The sequence below is a fragment of the Pelmatolapia mariae genome, linkage group LG4 (assembly GCF_036321145.2).
Source record: "Pelmatolapia mariae isolate MD_Pm_ZW linkage group LG4, Pm_UMD_F_2, whole genome shotgun sequence".
NCBI classification, from domain to species: Eukaryota; Metazoa; Chordata; class Actinopteri; order Cichliformes; family Cichlidae; genus Pelmatolapia; species Pelmatolapia mariae.
Window position 1 is genome coordinate 26,326,349 of NC_086230.1, and position 19,320 is coordinate 26,345,668.

The 19,320-nt window shown below is 37.2% G+C and overlaps 1 protein-coding gene across 2 annotated transcripts; it reads right to left on the minus strand.

Annotated features, from left to right (window-relative positions):
* Positions 1-80: 80 nt before the first annotated feature.
* On the minus strand, positions 81-19,226 carry tmem184a (transmembrane protein 184a). 2 transcript variants are annotated; one of them, XM_063472196.1, is made up of 9 exons: positions 18,960-19,226; positions 18,383-18,589; positions 10,429-10,594; positions 9,421-9,511; positions 7,656-7,731; positions 4,605-4,696; positions 3,186-3,355; positions 2,893-3,090; positions 81-1,519 (listed from the first exon to the last, which is right to left on the minus strand). In XM_063472196.1, the coding sequence occupies exons 2-9, from the start codon at positions 18,587-18,589 to the stop codon at positions 1,290-1,292; spliced, it is 1,230 nt and encodes a 409-aa protein (XP_063328266.1). In that variant the 5' UTR covers positions 18,960-19,226; the 3' UTR covers positions 81-1,289. The 2 variants fall into 2 exon arrangements, with proteins under 2 accessions (XP_063328266.1, XP_063328265.1); XM_063472195.1 differs by having other exon boundaries at positions 18,796-19,226.
* Positions 19,227-19,320: the final 94 nt, after the last annotated feature.

Consider the following 19,320-nt stretch of genomic DNA (forward strand, 5'->3'; position numbering starts at 1 on the left):
GTCTGGTTTTGTATTTCCAAATGAGGCTTTTTTCTCATTAAAACAAAAAACAAATGTGAGTTAGAGAAGGAAAACTCTTATTTTATTTGGCTGATTAAGAAACAAGAATAAAACCATTTTGAATGTTTTTATACCCAAATGTAAATTAATTTCTGCTTTCCCAGAAAGACAGGTATTATTGGCACAAGAGGGTATAAAAATTCACAAGCATTTGTTAGCCTCTGTTTTAAAAAGCAACAACTCTCATGTTTGCTAAAGGGGGAAAAAAGAAATGAGCAAAAGTCTTTTTCTCCTAGCACACGTTTTGGTTTTATCTAGGCCTGAGATACACACAATAAATATATTAGGATCTTTCAAATTATACTCCAAACAGAAACAGAACATATCATATTGAACTAATCAAATTCTGTACAGATTTCACAATCCCTGGAACATGGAATCATAATGTGAATAGTGATGTCCACATGTCAGCCTACAAAACAAAATAAAGCGCCACTAAAAGTATTTACATCGCTGCAGGAACTGTGAGAAACGAATCTAGTAAACTGCTGTCTAGTTGCACTGAGTTTCACTCTTTAGCACACTGAGGAAATTAATGAGAATAATGTAACTCCCACACTGTAGGAGGCAGGTTTATCCAGTTTATCCCTGCTACGGTAGACACAAAGCATTGTGAAGTGCCTGCTCCAAAACTAATGTGTCTTTGAACAAATCCTTCCATTTGTCAGGAAACCGTGCTGAGGAATGCTCAGCAAATACTTCAAACAAGCAGATGCGGGAAACGGTCCATGAAGTGCCACTCCCAGCCATCGCTGGCTTCCCTGCTTCCCACCTGGAGTCACACATTAATCATCTCCTCTTTGAAACTGACATGAATCAGAGGGAACACACTTCAGACGGCCAGAGTGCGAGCAGTGACATAATGACAGAATCAGCATCGGCGACACAGCTGAAAATCCAGCAGCTTGATTTAAATAAAACACAGCGCTCCAGTCTTCTCTGATAGAGTGAAGGCGACATGTCGTTTTCCTGCAATTATTACTGCTGATATGAACTCGGATCAGATATCTGGCTATTAAGCTATTCATTTTAATACGTAATCCTTCATGTGGTCAAATTAGCATTGAAACGGGACAGAAGTAGGAAGCTCATCTGAAATACTGGGAAACTGAAAATTAAACACCTGGGTTCAATCCAGCTTTATGCACTATAGGATAAAGCTGTTCCTCCAGGGGGTCAGCAACAGGGGTGGGAAGGGCACAAACACCTGGATCTTGCTGGAAAAATGCCTAGAACTCATCATCAGATGTAATCAGCATGATTTTGTCAGACTTGCGGGAGCTCTTGCTGCCTGTGGCCACTTTTCCATTTGTGGTGGGCAGGGTCACCTCCTGTGTGGATTGCTGGGTGTACTGCTGATAGGCTGGAGAGAAGTTGTGGATGGCATCCTGCACCATGTCTCCCGGATTTATCGTTTCCTTCAGACCACTGGAAATGCTCTGCATTGGTGGGAGGATTTCTGTAGAAAAGCAGGAACGAGGACAGGGGCACATTAACAATCAGACAAAATGAGACTGCAATATAATTGCTTTAAAATTTTCACAAAAGCGATCAATTTGGCCATCTGAATGCAAATAAATGTGAAGGATGTGAACATTTATTTTTAAAAATAAAATTTTTAAAAATTTAAAAAGGAGTAGAGTTTTCATGTACTGACAATAATGTCTATCAAAACGTCCCAATTGCAATGCTGGCAATTGGTCACAAAAAGTAATTTCATGTCTTAAAAAACAACAACAAACTAAATGTTCAAAACATCTAAACATCCGCTAATCTGTGCAATCAAGATTGTTTGATCGTTGTATTGATTTCATTGTAGAGACAAAATGGTTTTTGATCTGGTTAAGTGACCAAAAATATGGCTTGTCATCAAGCAACTAAATATTTAATTTGTACTGTCTGTTTATTGTAAGACAGCAATAAAAAATAAAAAAGGGGGTGGGGGGCTGGTAAAAAACCACAGGTTTTGGTTTCAGGGTCACTGGCTCAGGCTTACGAAAGTGTGCAACAAGAAGCGTAAGGTGTGGTAGTTAGGCATGGCTGACCAAGGTTTGGTGAAACTGTAAACCAGGGGTGTGGCAACTTCTGAAATAACATATCAACACCCGAGGGAATATGAATGTTATTGTCCCAAAGTTCAGCTGTATTCTTGAACGGGGTGACTTAAAACTAATCTAATAATGAGGTACTCTCTATAGAGAAACACTGTTCTATCCAAGTGGACCACATTTCAATTCTGAATTCAAAGAAGTTTAAATGAAACCATGCCTTTTCATCAGCATTTCCAGAAATTGTGTATGGTAAGAATTTTAAGGAATGTAGGATTTCCTATATCAGGCAACATTGCAAAATGGCAGAAGACACATCTTTTAGCTTCTATTTGCAATTTTCTTGCAAGTAGCATCGCTCACTTCATCCTTTTTAAAGTACAGTGCCTTTCCCCTCATTTTCCTCTGGTTTGCTCAAAGGCAAATTTTCTCTAATTTATTAGTCAAATTATATGCTCTTAGTCTGACAGCAACTCCGACAGTCACATAGTTCATGTTTGCACTAGATTTAACTCAAGTGCAAATGTGTAAATCTATAGCTACACATTTCAGTTTCTATATCGCTTAAATCAGAGGTATTGTGACTCCTCCAAGTTGCTGGTCTAAAGAGGTACAGGGCAATTCAATTACTTTTACTTCTCAGGCTTTCAGGCCAGTGTCACTCCTTATTCTCTAGGGAAGAAGGGCAATTAGCCTGGGAAGACGTCAACAGATTTTCAAGGCGAGGACAAGAGGTAACAATCAATTGGTTTCCTCTGTTCTCTGTAAAAACGACATCACTCACCTGGCACTTCATTTTTTTTCTCCTGGTAGACAGTGCAGGTGAAGGCGTATCTGAGGGCAATGGCAGCAAAGAACATCTCAATGCAGATGATAAAGTTCTGCCAGCCTGCCGCCACAGTACCGGCGCCAACCTCGTGTCCGTCGATGAAAAGTGCATTGGGAATGACGCCACAGCGCTCCAGGATGGCGAGGACCATTCCTTCAAAAAGACAACATTTTTAAATCAATTTATATAATTCTATAGGCTGGCAAAGAAAAGGAAAAAAAAAAAGGGGACACGCACACTGAGCTTACCTTGCCAGAAGGATAAGAAGATGACGGATTTAATTGTGAGAAACTTGAGCACCGGTTCGTACGGTCTGAGCAGGTCACTTGTTGCGAAGTAGAAAAGGAATAGAGCGTAGAGGGCCAGGCTGACTGAAATATTGTAGATGATTGTGATATACAGGTACCCTCCATTCACACTGCATGAAAAGAAAGTTGGAAGAACGGCATAGTAAATTTGCAAACATATATATGATTTTTTTTGATAGTGTCTACTTATTTGGGTTTTGACTTCTTCAGCTCTTCAAGCTGACTGAAAAGAAGTGGCTTAAATTTGAGGACATTTCAGCCATATCGCATCTTTTTGTCCTCTTCTTTGAACAAGAGGTTAAGACTTTTATATATACACAGCCTTCTTATTTCTAGGATGCATCCAGTAAACAGACATTTTTGATTGTCAGCCTGCCTTTTTACCCTTTTTGCATTCTAGAGAGCCTCTCTGAGGATTCAGCTGTGACTACACTAATTACTCCCATGCAGTATACCGTGCACGGTTGGCTGAAACCGTATAAGTAAACAATCTGTGAATCATTATAGCCTTACTGCAGAGCCTAAAGAAAGATGTGAAGAAAGACACTTATTTCTGACTGCCATTTTTCCTGTTGAAGTATATGAAGAAATAAGAAGAAGAATTTAATTAAGTCTAACTTTAAACTTCTAAAAAGCGGGTGATGATATAAAGCTGATTGGATACTTCTATATAAAGCCCTCATTGAACTCTGTGCTTCGTTTTGAAACAAGTGTTGTCACAGCTGAATCTTCAGAGAGAGACGGTGAATCAAGAGGCACAGAAGAGCACCTGAAAATAAGTCAGGCAGAATTACGGCCTGCAGATTTTATAGCTTTTGATTATATGCTAAAGCTAATTTTATTGAATATATCACACTCTCCTTGTTCTGTTAAAAACCTTATTGGCACATGTGAAGCACTAAAGTATGCTGTAATTAAATCTTTCTGTCTGCAATTTATCCCCAGCCCACCCTTTTGACAGACAAAGTAAAAATGTGAAATGAAGCAATGCTTCTCCTCCAAGCATAACAGAAAAAGAATGAAGGGCTTTCATTTTAAAACACTACATTTCAGGGAAAGTTGCAAAAAGCAATAACTTCACATTATCAACAATGCCAATGAAGCTGTGAGTGTGGCTACACATGTGACACAACTGGGACAAATGCAGCAGGGCACATGTGAAGTTTCTATCCATTAGTTTCAGCTTAAAATAAATACTTTTAATTCAACTATTTTCACCATGCCATCTGTGAAGAGGTGATATAATTATCTCTATTTCCAAATTGTTCCCATGCACATAAACAGCAAACAAGCCTTCTGGCTATCATGTGGAAGCATATGATACATGGAGAAGGAAATGCAAAGAGAGGTGGTGCTCACTTAAAATCTCCATCGTGATATTTGCCAAAGGCCTGCAGGATGATGGTGATGACTGCCATGATGGGTTTGACAACACAGAACTGGAGAGTCGCCTGAAGAAGAAATTGTAATTCAGAATGAGACATCAAGAAACGACAAACTATGAAGGAGGATGTGAGAATCTGTTTGCACATCTGACAGACGAAAACAGTGTGTTATATCCCCAATCCCTTTAATGTCATCACCAGCCATTTTCTCACCTCACAAGGTATGATTTGTTACATTATATGTCGTATACACCAATTCAGTTATTGTTTGTATTTAGTACAGCTAATAAATGTATGAGCTTACACAATTGCAGCAAAAAAGAAAGAAAAAAAAACCACAAGTCCATCTCCTGACATGGTAATAAACGGGTTAAAAACAAATAACCGTTTTATGGTTTTATGAGGGGTTATGCACTGAACCATTTTTTGGCTCTGAGAAACAACTTCCTGGGATCTCTTCTGGTTGCTGGGCAATTGCTCAAAGGCAAGAAACTGTCCTGCAACATCGTCCCATAAAACAACAAATTGTTTTTAAACATCAGTTTCTGTGCAGATTTATCATAACCAGTCTTTGAACTACACTAACTGCTCTTAAATCAAGCTGACAGATGCTCTCAGCAACAAAACAAGCAGGCATATTTCATACAACAAATCATTGCTGTAATTATTAAAAGACTTAAAACACCTTATCATTGTAAAATATAAATTATTTGGCTAAATTAACCTACAGGATACATGTTTTAATGCTGATCTGGATGGAAGGTGGATGAAACAACAAAGTAGGCAGCAGATTGAGACCTGCATGCATGCATGCATCCCAAGAGTGACAGGTGCTCTCTGTGTTGTGTATTGAAGCCAGAACTAACCAATTTGAAAGAGGTTGCTCTAAACTCCCATCACTGCTGCTACACTTGAAAGCAACAGACCAGGTCTTTTCAACTTGAGGGATTTCCAGTGACGATGGTCAGCTTGGCAAAATGGCATCGATAATCGTTTAGAACACCGATTTACTTTGAAGCTCAAGTACCAGCAGTTTTCACTTACCGTACGCCTATTCGAGTGCAAGCTTGTCACTCAGAATATCCGCAAGGAAAGTAATTTGCATGATACTTCCTGCCATGCTTAAAATTGAAAACAAAATACACGGCCATAGTTTGCAGTGGATTAAAAGTCAACCATGGTTTCTGCTTCAAATTAATTCAGTCAGGAACTCCATCCAAGCAATCCACAGTCTTCATACACATAAATACTAATCTCAGATACATGTGAGAGTGCAGTGCATGATACATATGTAAGAGGACACTGTAATTCTGCATGTTTTTTCATCTTGACTAACAACTAGTCAGTGAGTCTATTTGCTGTTTGGTGTTAACCATGTAGATTTCACACTACACACTAGAGGTGCGACAAGAAAGAATCAAAACAGTAAAGCTGAGGACACAAAAATATTGTGAAGCTCTTCAAAGCCCTGGAAAGCTGAAGATTTATGTTATTCCTCTGCCAAGGAGCTGAGATGGAGGTATGTTTTCAGAGCTTTTCGTTTGTCTGTCAGCAGGATTACACAAAAAACTACTAAACTGAGTTTCATAAAACTTGGTTGAGAAGAGGACAGTGGGCAAAAGAAGAATCTTTCATTTTACAAACGGATCCAGACATTTCAAATTCTAAAACAGGGCATAAGCTTTGGTGAAGGATTCGCTCACAGAGGGTGACTTCATGTCAGCCTAATTCAACTTGTGCTTACAAAATCGCACATTTGATAGAATATTAAGTACAGCAACCTATTAAAATGATCAAACTACAACACTTTGTGGTCATACCATGTTTTACTGCACTTTATTTGTTTATTTGGAAGCAAAACAGCCACAATTCACATCCACGGGATTTCACTTGTGCTCAGTTTCAAGAAAATGATTCCCCAAAGCATCCGACAATGAGATAAATGACTTAAAACTGAAATGTCATCGAACAGTTTAGGATGTAAGAGCAGCTTATCCTCTAACCTTATCTTCAAGAAACACCATGACTCCAGGCTGCTTTTTCATATCAGTATTTCATTTGTTAAGCCCCCTTATAATCACAAACTGACGCGTTCTCAAAATGTGCGAAGAATTTTAATGCTCCTTACACCCGTAAATGTAGATCGAGGCCTATCAGATGTCACGTTCTTCCAGTTTAAGTACTTTCTTGTAAAGAAACTCACAGAGAACAGTGTTTTCTTATTCTGAACCACAGCTTTGTGTGATCGATATGAAGTGCTTCAGTGATTTAGTTCAGATATATTAATATGTATGGCAGCCACTTAAGCTTGTTTGGAGCAACTGCCTATAACTTTGCTTTGGTTTACATAAGCAAAACAGAATTTAATAATTTGTAAGGTGCTAGATTTATAGAAAGCTTAGTATTAAGCCCTTTCTATAGGCCTACGTTTCACTGATACACAACAAATTACAAAAAAAATACTGGAGTATCTAGATCTATCTTCTTCTTCTTGTTGTCTTGTCTTAATTGCCCCCTCGTACAGAATTATCTTGTTTATAGCGTTACCTCAAAGATTTTCCTTTTAAAACATTTCATGGAGGACTTCTGCCAGGGCACGAGTGTTTATCACATGCTTCTTATTAAAAAAATGTTCATTTTATGCATTTTGTTTTGAAGACAGTTCTAATATCCATCAATGTTAGACTGGAAGCTTGTGCAGCATCCCAAGACACTGGGATGAAGCACTGCGCTGACAGCTCATATCATCTCTCTGTGTTTATTATCAAGCTGCTTTCACCTGGCCTCGATTGCTTTTGTTTTCCTTTTTGTAACCAATGGATGTTATCCTCTGAAAAAACACAGAGCCAATTATAACAGCTGTCATTTTTAAGCAGTCTGGAGACTTGAAGAGAATAATAACTCGCAGTGAAGGGTTTTCCTTTCTTTTTGTTGGATGTATTCTTGTTTTCACTTTGTGCGAGTTTATTTCAGAGGCCCGAAGGAGAGTTTTTAGAGCAGAGATAAAAGCATGATTGAAGCTTACCTGTTTGCAGAATCTCAAAAAGCCAATGGAGTAGCTCATTCCAACGAGGCAGCAGGTACCATACAGACAACTTGATCTGTCAAGTCAACAGAACATGAGGAGTTTTTAAGGTGTGTCAATACTGAAATGTCTGATAACAAAATCAAGCAAAGTACACAAAAGATATTTTTCAAACAAAAACTTAAGACATCAATTTGTTCAAGCTTTTGTGGAGATTTTACATTTTATCTGGCTATATTTTAGATTACTGTGAACTGAGTATATTTGGGTTTTGGATCATTGGTTTGACAGAAAAACACATTAGAAGGTATCACCTGGATCATGAGGATCTATACATATCTATATCTATCTATATAGATAGATACAGATATAGATATATAGAGAGATATCCATCTATACATATATACACATATCTATATCCATCTATATAGGTATATATCTTTTTTATTTTTAATATTTTAATTTTTCAACTGTTTAACTCAAATATCTAAATCAACCAATGGCATTGCAGCAATCCAATGCATTTAGGCATGTAGACAAGCACAAGATAACCTGTTTAAATTCATCTTCTCTTCTCCATTCAATCTTTAGAATGTAAAGAGTAGTGCTTTAAGAGAATTTGAGCTTGGCATGGTTGTTGGTAACAGCAGCTGGACTGAATATTTCAAAAATTGCCCATCTCCTGAGATTTTCCTGCATCTCTACGATTTACAGAGACTGGTCCAAAAACGAAAATATCCAATAAGTGTCAATTCTCTGGGTGAAAATGCCTTGTTGATGCCAGATGAAATGGCCCAACTGCCTGAAGTTGAAAAAGGCAACAACAACTCAAACAACCACTTGTTACAACCAAGATATGCAGAAGGCTATCTCTGAATGCACAGCACATGTAACCTTGAAGAAGATGGGCTACTGCTGGAAAAGAACACACCAGGTGCCACTGCTGTCAGATGAGAGCATGAAACAAAGCTGCAATTTCACCAGAATTGGAAGATGAGAACTGGTCTGATGAATCTTAGTTCCTACCATTCGGACGGTAGGGGTGTTGGTGTAAACAACATGAAAGCACTGACTCAACCTGCTTGTATCAATGTTTCAAACTGGTGGTGGTGGTGTAATGGTATTGGGGATTTTTTCTCGCAGACTTTGGGCCCATTGGTACCAACTAAAGATCGTTTAAATGTCAAACCTTATCTGAGTATTGTTGCTGACAATGTTTTCCTTTTATAGCATGGTCAGCAACCATTTATAGCTTTATATGCAGTGTGTCCATATTCTGATGGCTGCTTCTGATAATGTCACAAAGCTCAAATCAGAGTTTCCATTGAATTCCTAAAGGGTGAATGATCCTTAAACAAGATAAGCATTATACATCTTGTCTCCAACAACTCTGTCAAGAAATACCATCATTTAACAGAGATCGGCATTAGAGTCTGAACACACTCGAGAAACTGGCCCAGACTAGCTGCCCTATGGCTGAGTCAGCCATAAACACAGCTTATGAAGACTGGGTAAAAGCAGAGAGATAAAGAGAAGCCTCACCTATGAACAACACAGCAGTTTATTGGTAGCACTTTCACTGTGCTGTTCAAACAAAATGCTAATTCAAGAGTAGAAAACGCACTTTGGACCTTTTGGCATCATAAAAAACAACAATAGTTGGCTCCAGGTGATCTAATGTATTTATTACTCCTAGGTCAACGTAATCATTAACACTAAAAAGCTTTCCATCATGTACATGTAACATAGAACTGAGTGCACTCACTGTATAGGCTTCCCTCGGATCTCTGACATGATTGCACTCTCTCCTCTCAAATACTCAAAGGACAGGCTCAGGAAATTGTAAATGACAAAAGCTGTAACAAAAAAGGAAGAGTTATTTTTCTTTTTACCGAATGTCAAACACATTTCACTGAATAATTTAAACTGTAGGATAATTTTCCATCACCTTTAAGTTTAACTTCACCAAAAAGGTCAAATCATTTTAGAGGAAAAAAACTTTCACATGATAAAAAATAATTAGTCCTACATTTTATAACAATAAATGTTTTAGTCCTTACATTAAGAAGCTTCTAAGGGTTCTGTGTCTTGGAAATCCCTTCCTAATCCTTTGTTGCTATTTAAAGAGGGATTAAATGAAGCTAATGCAGATGGTGTCCAGTCAAGAGAAGGTTCATTATGTTTTAGCCGTAGCCGCTGGTGGTATTCCAGTCTTCCTGCTTCCTGATGCACCGCACTATCAATCAGCCACAAAATTGGCCTGCAAACTAGAAACTAATCTCTTGAATAATGCATTTCCTATTTTTCTTCTTTCTCAAATTACTTGTAATCCATTTTGCATATGATTCACCTTTGCTACCGGTGAAGTGCTTTAGTCTCAAAACTTCAATTCATAATTATAGGTACACTGTAAAAAGCGGCTACTCTACCTAACTGCCACCTAGAGAACAGGGTTTAAATTATATTTGCATATTGAAAGTTGCTGCAGGATTTTCAATATCAAACCAAAATAAATTACCTTTCCTGAAAGACAGAAACACTGCAAACCAGGGAACAAAACAAATTCACCAAAAAAATTCAACTCACCCTAGAAATGTAACACCTGAAATAATGAGGTCTACCCACATGGGAACAATGACTGCTGTGAAAAACTAGTTTGGCTACTTCCTTGTGTTTCTAGTCCTGGCAGCCATATAAAACAAAGGCAGGGAAGTAACAATGACTGCCCATGAAGAACACCATCACCCACAGTACTGGTGCTTGTGATACTTACCTTCATAGCAGTCTCGGACAGAATCAAAGTAGACATAGTACTGGTTGTTGCTGATGAAAAGAAGGCTGAGCCAAGAATCAAAGGCATAAACTGGCACAATAAACAGGATGCGGATGATGTAGCGCTGCTCATTTGGGACAGTGTAGGATCGAAGGTGTGTATAGATCTGCAATGAAAACATAGTTAAAGCATAGGAGAACAATTAGGGAAACAAATAACCCTTTTATTGCCAAGCATCAATACAGAACCACAAAAAAGGGTTATGAATTCAATAACTTATATAACTATAGAAGTGATGTCGGATTACATGTGAAAATTGGTTCAGACCTGCCTTTATTGTGCAAATAAAAACTGGTTATTAGGAGTATTACAACCTAAACTTGAAAATAATAGTTTTTTTAATTCATTATTTATCAAGTCTCAAAATGACTTGTTACCTGGCCAAAGAAAACACATATTTACATTCATATGAATCAAATACAAAGTAGAAAACCATCTATCTTTCTATGTAAATCAAGAACAGAATATACAGTTTGACATTTATTCCTTTTCACCTTTTGAATTGACTGATAAATTCTTTAACAAATTGTTAACTCTAAATTTAACTTTAAGTTAAAAATGAATCAATTTTATTGAAGTTACAAGATGCTGACCAAAAAGAGCGTTTGTATATGCTGAATCCATCATTTAAATACTCATAGTACAGTTGAAAGTGTGCAGACATCTAGGCTAATGACAATCACATAAGGAGTGAGGAGTTGGCAAACCTGGAGTGAAAAAAAGGAGACGAACAAACCACTTGCTACTCACAAACAACATCTGTTGTTTGTGAGTAGCAAGTCACTAGACTTCTGTTTAGTCACTAGACTTTGCATAAACATGGAAAGAGTTAAGGATTTACTAAAATGTTGTTATTAACTGGAGATGATTTAGTAGTATGATTTAAATAATTCAAAACACCAAGTTTTATATGTTAAATGTCTTTAAGTTATTAGCTTAAAATCAATATGTTTATCTATATCAGTAGCAGAGATGAAGACCATATCACATTTTATGACCAGGTATTGCAAGAGTCAGGTAATCCAGGCTACATAAGGCTTAGATTTTTTAATCACTGCATACTGATAATAAACTTAATAAAACTGTAACTCACCATTGTTTAATGTCTTTGGACTTTGAAGTTTTTATTTTATGGTTACTTATCAAGTTTTTCAGCTTATCAGACATCCGTAGTGGAGAATGGTAACATAGGTATGATAACTAATTTATTTTTCTACAGAGAAGAAACAATATAAACCACAAGAGTGTAAACACTAAAATGCCAGGCTCCCAGGAGCAACCATATCATCATTTTTTTTTTAAATCTGGATGGTATTCCTTGCCACATTGTATCTTGCCCTGACTGTTCTGTCTGCCATAATGAAATACTAGAAGCATGTTGTGTAGAATAAAGAGAAATTACCCAACGCCCATTTTAATGACCTCCCCAAACATGCCTGATTCAAAGTTACTGACCACACCTTAACATTGTACAGCTCTTACTGATCGGTAACTGGACTTTGTTTCAATTTAATTATATTTAAAACGTGACGTAGTGTATCTTGCAACACACACACAACTCAGCTGTAGTTTTTAGACTTTATATAAAAATCATCACCTGACAGGATAGTTTTACAATCAATGAGTCATGTTCAAACAGTGAATGATTTTTCCAAGCTCCTACTAAAATTAAGTATGGATAATAAAGTTAAGAAAGTGACTGGGTTTTACTATGTGTTTATGTTATGACAAAATGTTAAATGTAATTGTTCCTTTTGATGCTCTAAAGGTAACGTAATGCAATGCCACCACGGAAGTACTGTCTAGTACCATCAAGATTAAGAAATCCACAGCAAAATGCTGCAACATAAAGCAGTTGGGAAATATGGTGGGGGTTATATCCCAACTGTTTGTATCACTGAAATTTAAATTGATACAGTCTTGTCAAACTTATAATCATAGGAGCAACTGAACAGAACAAAACCCAATGTTTATACTTATATCAGATTAAAATTAGTTTGTTTTGTATAAGAAAAACTTGTTCACAGGTTCTGTGGTAATGTAATGATAACGCCTTTAATATGCAGCTAAACAATGGCTGTTAGTAATATATAGTAGTGAGAAAAAGTGTTGCCCCTCTCCCCTCCCTTTCTGATTTTCTATTTTTTTCCTTGTTGTCACATTTAAATGTTTTAGATCATCCAACAAATTTAAATATTAGACAAAGATTAAAAAAGTAAACACAAAATGCACTTTCTAAATCAAGGCGTTTATTATTAAGGTGGAAAAAAAAATCCAACCCTATATGGCCCCTGAAAAAGTGATTGCCCTCTAAACCTAATAACTGGTTTGACACCCCTCAGCAGCAACAACTGTTTGATGAGTCTTTTACAACATTGTAGAGGAATTTTGACCTACTCATGTTTTTAATTGTGGTATGACATTCCTTTTCTGAAATGCCACGTTACTCTTCCGCCAGATGTAATAGGATAAACCTTCCAAAAGATTTAAACTTTTGTCTTGTCAGTGCACAGAATATTTTCCCAAAATCTCTGGGATCATCCATTTGTTTTTTGGCAGATGTGAGATGAGCCTGTGCATTCTTTTTTGTTCAGCAGTGGTTTTATCGTGGGGGTTCTCCAATGGATGCCATTTTTGCCCATTCTCTTATGTTGTTGAATCATGAACTCTGACCTTAACTGAGATATGTGAAGCCTGCAGTTCTTTCATGCTGTTCTGGGTTATTCTGTGACCTCCTGGATGAGCTGTCAATGTGCTCTTGGAGCAATTTTGGTAGGGTGGTCATTACTGGGAAGGTTCATCACTGTTCCAAGTTTTCTCCATTTGTGGATAATGGATCTCACCATTGTTCACTGGAGTTCCAAAGCCGTAGAAATTGCTTTGTAACCCTTTCCAGACTGATAGATGTCAGTGACTTTGTTTCTCAGGTTTTTCTTTTGATCACAGCATGATGTGTTGCTTTTGAGATCTTTTAGCCTGCTCAACTTTGCGAGAAAGGTTTTATTCAATGATTTCTTGATTTAACAGTCTGCCAGTAATCAGGCCTGAGTGTGTTTAGTGAAAAAGAACTCAGTTTTCCATAAAATGTGGTTAATCACAGTAAATTCATGATTTAACAAGAAGCGCAATTACTTTTTCCACACAGGACCAGGTAGGTTTGGATAACTTTTCTCCCTTAATCAGTGAAATCATCATTTAAACACTGCATTGTGTATTTATTCAGGCCATCTTTGTCTAAAATAAAATTTGTTTAATGATCTGAAACATTTAAGTGTGACACATATGCAAAACACTAGGAAATCAGGAAGGGGCAAACACTTTATCACGCAACTGTAACTTCAGTAACTGCAATGTAAAGGTTCTTGATTTTCAATTAACATATTTTTTCAATATCTTGTAACTAGAAAAAGTCTATCTAATTTTAATTTTAATTTACAAGCACCTGTAGTGCCATTTTCAAAGTTACTTTTTACCTAGACAACAGTAAAAAACAAAACATGCCCAGCTAACCTTACAATTACTGTAATTAATTACCAACAATTTGAAGCAAAAAGGGTTCTCTTGCTTAAATGTATCATTTAAACATTCAAAAAATGTCTAAAGACGTATAATAACACCCAAATTAGCATATTGGAGTGAGGAGCTTGCAAAGTTGGAGTCTAATCAATGAAAAAAAAAAATTGTAGGTGTGCACTGGAGGTAAAGAAGAAAAAAAAGCCAGAAGCAAAGCAAACCATTTGCTACACAGCATCCATTGATATTTCTTGGTCAAAACAGTTACTACACTTATGATCATGAACTATATTTACATAAAAAAAAAAAAGAGTTAAAATTTACTAATGAGCCCAGTTAGAGAGGTTGTCACTAGGTGGAGACCATTTAGTACTGCGGGTACTCTACCTAAAAGTGAGTTCTGGGCTACAAAACCACAAGTATGTGGTTTTTAGTGGTTATTGGCTTAAATTAATTGTGTTTGTCCATATTTGTGACATAGACGAAAATCATGTCACATTTTATGACCAGCTATTGCAAAAATTCAGGTAATTCCATAGGGCTCCCATACTTCTTGTCAGAAGTCATGTATACTGATAACAAACGTAATAAAACTATAACTCACTTTCTGAAAATGTCTTAAAAAAGGAAGTTAGTGATGTGTAAGTGTCAACTTTAAGCTTATCAGACACTCTTATACCGATAATAACTAATGTTCCTTGTGTTTCTATAGAACAGACAAGACACATCACAAAGAGTGAACACAGACATATCAAACTCCTGAGTGCAACCATGTCATCTTTTTCTTTTTAATCTGTATGGTGTTATTTCTTGCGGCATTTTATCTTGCCGCGACTCTTCTGACTGCCACAATGGAATACAAAAGTACAGAGGCATGTTGTCTAGAATAAAGAAAGATAATCCACCCCCCCACACCCTCCCAGAACATTCCTGCTACTAAATTACTAACCACACCTTACGTTGAAGAGCTCCAACTTAAGTATATGTTCGCTAACTGGACTTTGTTTTAACAAACTGGTAAACTGGTAAAAAGTCTTAACTTATTATTTTTACACACATGTGCATACACATACATGCACACACAGTTGCCTCTATAAACACGGTTGACGACACGTAAACTAACACATGCACCATATGGCAGACAATTCAGCTATCATTCTTATCAGTGACCTTTAGCTTTTAGACAAAGCTTTACATAAACACGGAACAATTATTACACCAGTGAGTCACATTTATTGATTACTACTGTTAATATGGTTAAAAAAGGGATCGGCATTTTCCAGTCTACTCTTAAATAAATAAAATGGAAATAAAACACATATCTGTTAGATAAGTAGTGGAAAGTCTGAGGAAGGTTCTTCCTTTCAGGGCTCTTGGGTAATGCAACGCTAATACGTAACCACAGTGGCTAAGACCGTCAAGATTAACAAATCAACAGTAAAACTGTTGGGAAATATGGAAGAGTTATATCTGTATTAGTGTCTCTTCAGCTAAAAAATAAAATTTCACTGAAGAATCAGTCAAATTATCTCCCCGGTATTGCTATACTATTGCTGAAAATGGATGCAGTCAAGCACAAAGACCTCTTAAAGTAGAGTGATTATTAAAGAATAAAGAGAGACATAATTTTCTGGTAATAACTCAAGATTCATTCTTCATAAAATGATAATTTGAAGAAAAAAAAAAAAAAAAAAAAAAAAAAGGACTAGCAGTTTAAATTTCCTCGGTAAACGCAGACACTTATGACTCATCAGTCAGCTACCTCTATATGAGAGGTAATCCAATTAATCCCACCAAGCTCAAGTCAATTTAGCCTAAAAATAAAAACATCATTATTTCAACTCTGACCATACCGCCTCCAATATTTGTATGATTATTTTTGTGGTTATATCTGGATTGGCTGTAGCTCAGGAGGTGGAGCGGAAGGGTGATGGTTTGTTCCCTGACTCCCCCAGTCTGCAAGCCAAATATCCTTGGGCAAGGCACTAACCACAAGTTGTTCTCTGATGCATCCATCGGAATATGAATATATGTGAATGTTAGCTAGAAAGCAATTAAAGGATAGAAAGTGCTTCTGTGAATGGTTGAATGTTGTATAAAGTGCTTTGAGTGCTCTGGGAGAGTAGAAAGGCACTATATAAGAATTAATCCATTTAGTCTATTATTTTTTTATCTTTTATAATTGTAAACTGAATAGCTTTAATTTAAAAGGTTACTAAAGACTTTAAAACAAACATTGTTGGACATTAGAAAAGCTGTGATGAGATTTTTTTTTTATATAATTTTGGGGTATCTTATCAAGACAAATTGATTCCAGTCACTCAAAAAATAACTAACACATTAATTGATACAGAAAATAATTACAACTTCACCTTAGACAAGCACACAACTAGTCTGTGGATCACAGAACTTTCTCTACATTAAATGAGCTATAACCTTGTGTAGAGCATAAAGGAGAAATCCTTCAGATATATCATTTTCAGTCATTTTTGTCACAAATTTATGCAAAGCCAACAAGATGAGTGCTTTGACTGGTGACGGCACTGGTGTTTATGACAACCCTTCAGTGTACGTGGTAATGGGTGTGTTTAAAAGCATTTTGCAGCAATGTAGGAAATTGAGAAAATTTATACCAATTTAATTTTTTTTCCACATGAATGCAAAAAAATGGCATGAATGGATCTAAAAATCTCACTTCTAGCACTTTACTCAGCACATCCCCATTTCAGCCTACACATTAAAGGCTGATTACTGTGAAAACGGTGGCCATCATTTCACATATAGTGAAGCAGACTGTAGAATGATGCCCTAAATTTGCTTTAAAACACAGAAATACATGTCCTTTCTGACTCCGCAGGTAAATCGTAGTTGTGTGATGAAAAATGGCTTCAGCCCACAGTATGGATAAGGGAAAAATGAATACACAAATAAACTAGAACAGGACTGAATCTAAAGTATACATGGTAGCTAAAGGAGAATGCCTCCTGGAACACATAATACAGTCGTAAAACATGACATAAATTCAGTCTGATGTTCTTAATCCCAAATGCTTCACGTTGCAAAAGGACCAATAAGCCCACCACACACACACGCACAGAGACACACTTCACAGATTGCTACTCCAAAATGCACTGGAAACATTATAGCAGAGGATCTAAGGTCATCGTCGATATGTGTTTAGTATTCAGAATGTGAGTTTAAGAGTCTATAGCAATCCTCTGGAGCGGAGTCAGATGAAACACCACCAGCATTGCAACACTCCTCCTGCAGACCGTTTTATTCCCTCCTGTGCTACACAGAGGATGTCGGTTACAAGCCAGCATCCTCCCTGTGGAACACTTGTTGTTTATTTGTTCAATTAAGATGTCTTGCTGGCAAGTGTTTGGCCAAACATGTACTATATTAAAAAGATAGAAAACCAATTGGCTCGATACTGTGTCACAAATCCCTAAACACAGATTGCTTTTGGATCACTGGTTGCAACATTTTAATGCTCTCTATGTCGCAAACTTATTTATCTACGTAAATGATGTGTCTTTCATTCATCACACTACCTAATATAAATATGACACTGTATACATTTAGTCCAATGTTTCTGGATGGGTGCATAATCAGTATTTAGGCTATAAGATCAGTGAACAGGAACACAAAAATCCTCTTCCTTTATAATGTGGAAAATGTTATTTAAAAAAAAAAATCAGTTGGTTTCCCTGCTGATGGTGAACAGCACTCTTTGGCATTCACTATGAGTGAAAAAAACATAATGATCAGCTATCATCTCAGCACAGTGGGCACATCAACCACACATGCGGAAACACTTATTTGCAGCAGTGATAAAATGGTTTCTGGGTAAAGGTAGTCTGTGGTGAGCCACTCATTCATCATGGCCATGTTCTTACCCATACAGAGAGGGCTCACTGTGCATTCATTGTCCTGTAATAAGCTTGGGTATTTTTGTCAGTTTTAATCTAGTAGTCAACAACAACTAAAAAGTAAAACAACGCTCACACTCACAACAAGTGAGGAAGTCCAACCAAGTTAGGGACTAACTTACTTACTTGTTTGCATGGGAATAAAGTAATACCTTTAAATTAGATAAGAAAGTGCCAGGGTGAGAACCAAAACAAATAAACAGTAAAACCAGGGACAGTGAAGTCACTGCACTAATAAGCCTTTAGGAATAGAATAATTTGTTTCTGTCCTCTGGACAGGGAAGTGCAGCACATCTGTTTCTGTTACATTAAAATGGTGAGCTGAACTCTCTTTATGCGTTTACATCTTTGAGCGTGTGATGTTTTGTAATGCAGTGATTTTAGTTCTTTTCACATTCGTATTTACAGTGATTTACATGAAAGCCTTTTGTGAAATGGTGCATACTCACCTGGTGACAAGTTATTAGCAAGGCAGACCAGACGAATATCCCTGAGAGGACCTGGGCAGCCACTGTGTTTAAAAACATCCCATTCTGTATGATTGCTCCGTTGCCTGATACAATAATGGTCATGTTGGACATGCCTGACTTTGATGCATCCAGGGCAGACGAATTATTTTCGGTTAATGAAGCCATGTCTTCCGAAGAAAGGTTCATCTGAAACAGAAAGAAAACACACAAAGTCGGTATAGTTTTTTTTACAGACAGTGAGCACACGGCCCCTCTGTGTTTGACTGAGTGACTGTATGCTGCCCATTAGGTACAAGACAAAAAAGGCAATAGTGTTTGCTAAACGGACACAAGAAGTGCCATTTTTAAAGAAAAGAGATGAATGCGGTTCAAATGATCTTATCGTCTCGTACCTTCTTTACTGTCAACAAAGAGATCTCCTTGTCTCGGAGAGGGCGGAAGTAGCTTTATCGCGTTTAGAAGTCACTGTCCACGAGCCAAAATTACACGACGAGCTTTAAGGGTGAAAGATATTTTCAGAACAGCTAAACGTGACAATTTAGGCCCATTTACTAACCGCTCGTTGACTTCATCCGCGACGCAGTCAACAAACTAGACTTCCTTGTTTGAGGCAGGTGTCTCGCAGAGGTCGAAGTCCACACAGTCGGAGAGCATAAAAAATGCTTCTATAGAGTATACAGATATTGCGATAGACCCCGAATTTACTGCGAGATGCCACGAAATAACAAATAAAATGATAAACAGCAGAGATTTGAACGTATCCTCGAGTGGCGACTCTGGGAAGCGACACAAATCAACAGGTTTACAGGTGGAGGGTTCACGTGACCTGGGCTTGACGCCTGTCGTCATCACGTTGCTTCAGTGACAGAAAGTGCGGCACATTTCCGCTCACAGGTGCGCTTACACCTGAGGCTAGA

What these genes read in the sequence shown, in the direction of transcription:
- tmem184a (XM_063472196.1), bottom strand. Translation starts at nt 18,589, where the DNA reads ATGAACCTTTCTTCGGAAGACATGGCTTCATTAACCGAAAATAATTCG. An exon ending in TGCTAATAACTTGTCACCAG is followed by an intron (nt 10,595 to 18,382) that starts GTGAGTATGCAC and finishes TTTTCATTGCAG; the next exon opens with ATCTATACACACCTTCGATC. An exon ending in TATCACGATGGAGATTTTAA is followed by an intron (nt 3,356 to 4,604) that starts GTGAGCACCACC and finishes CTTTTCATGCAG; the next exon opens with TGTGAATGGAGGGTACCTGT.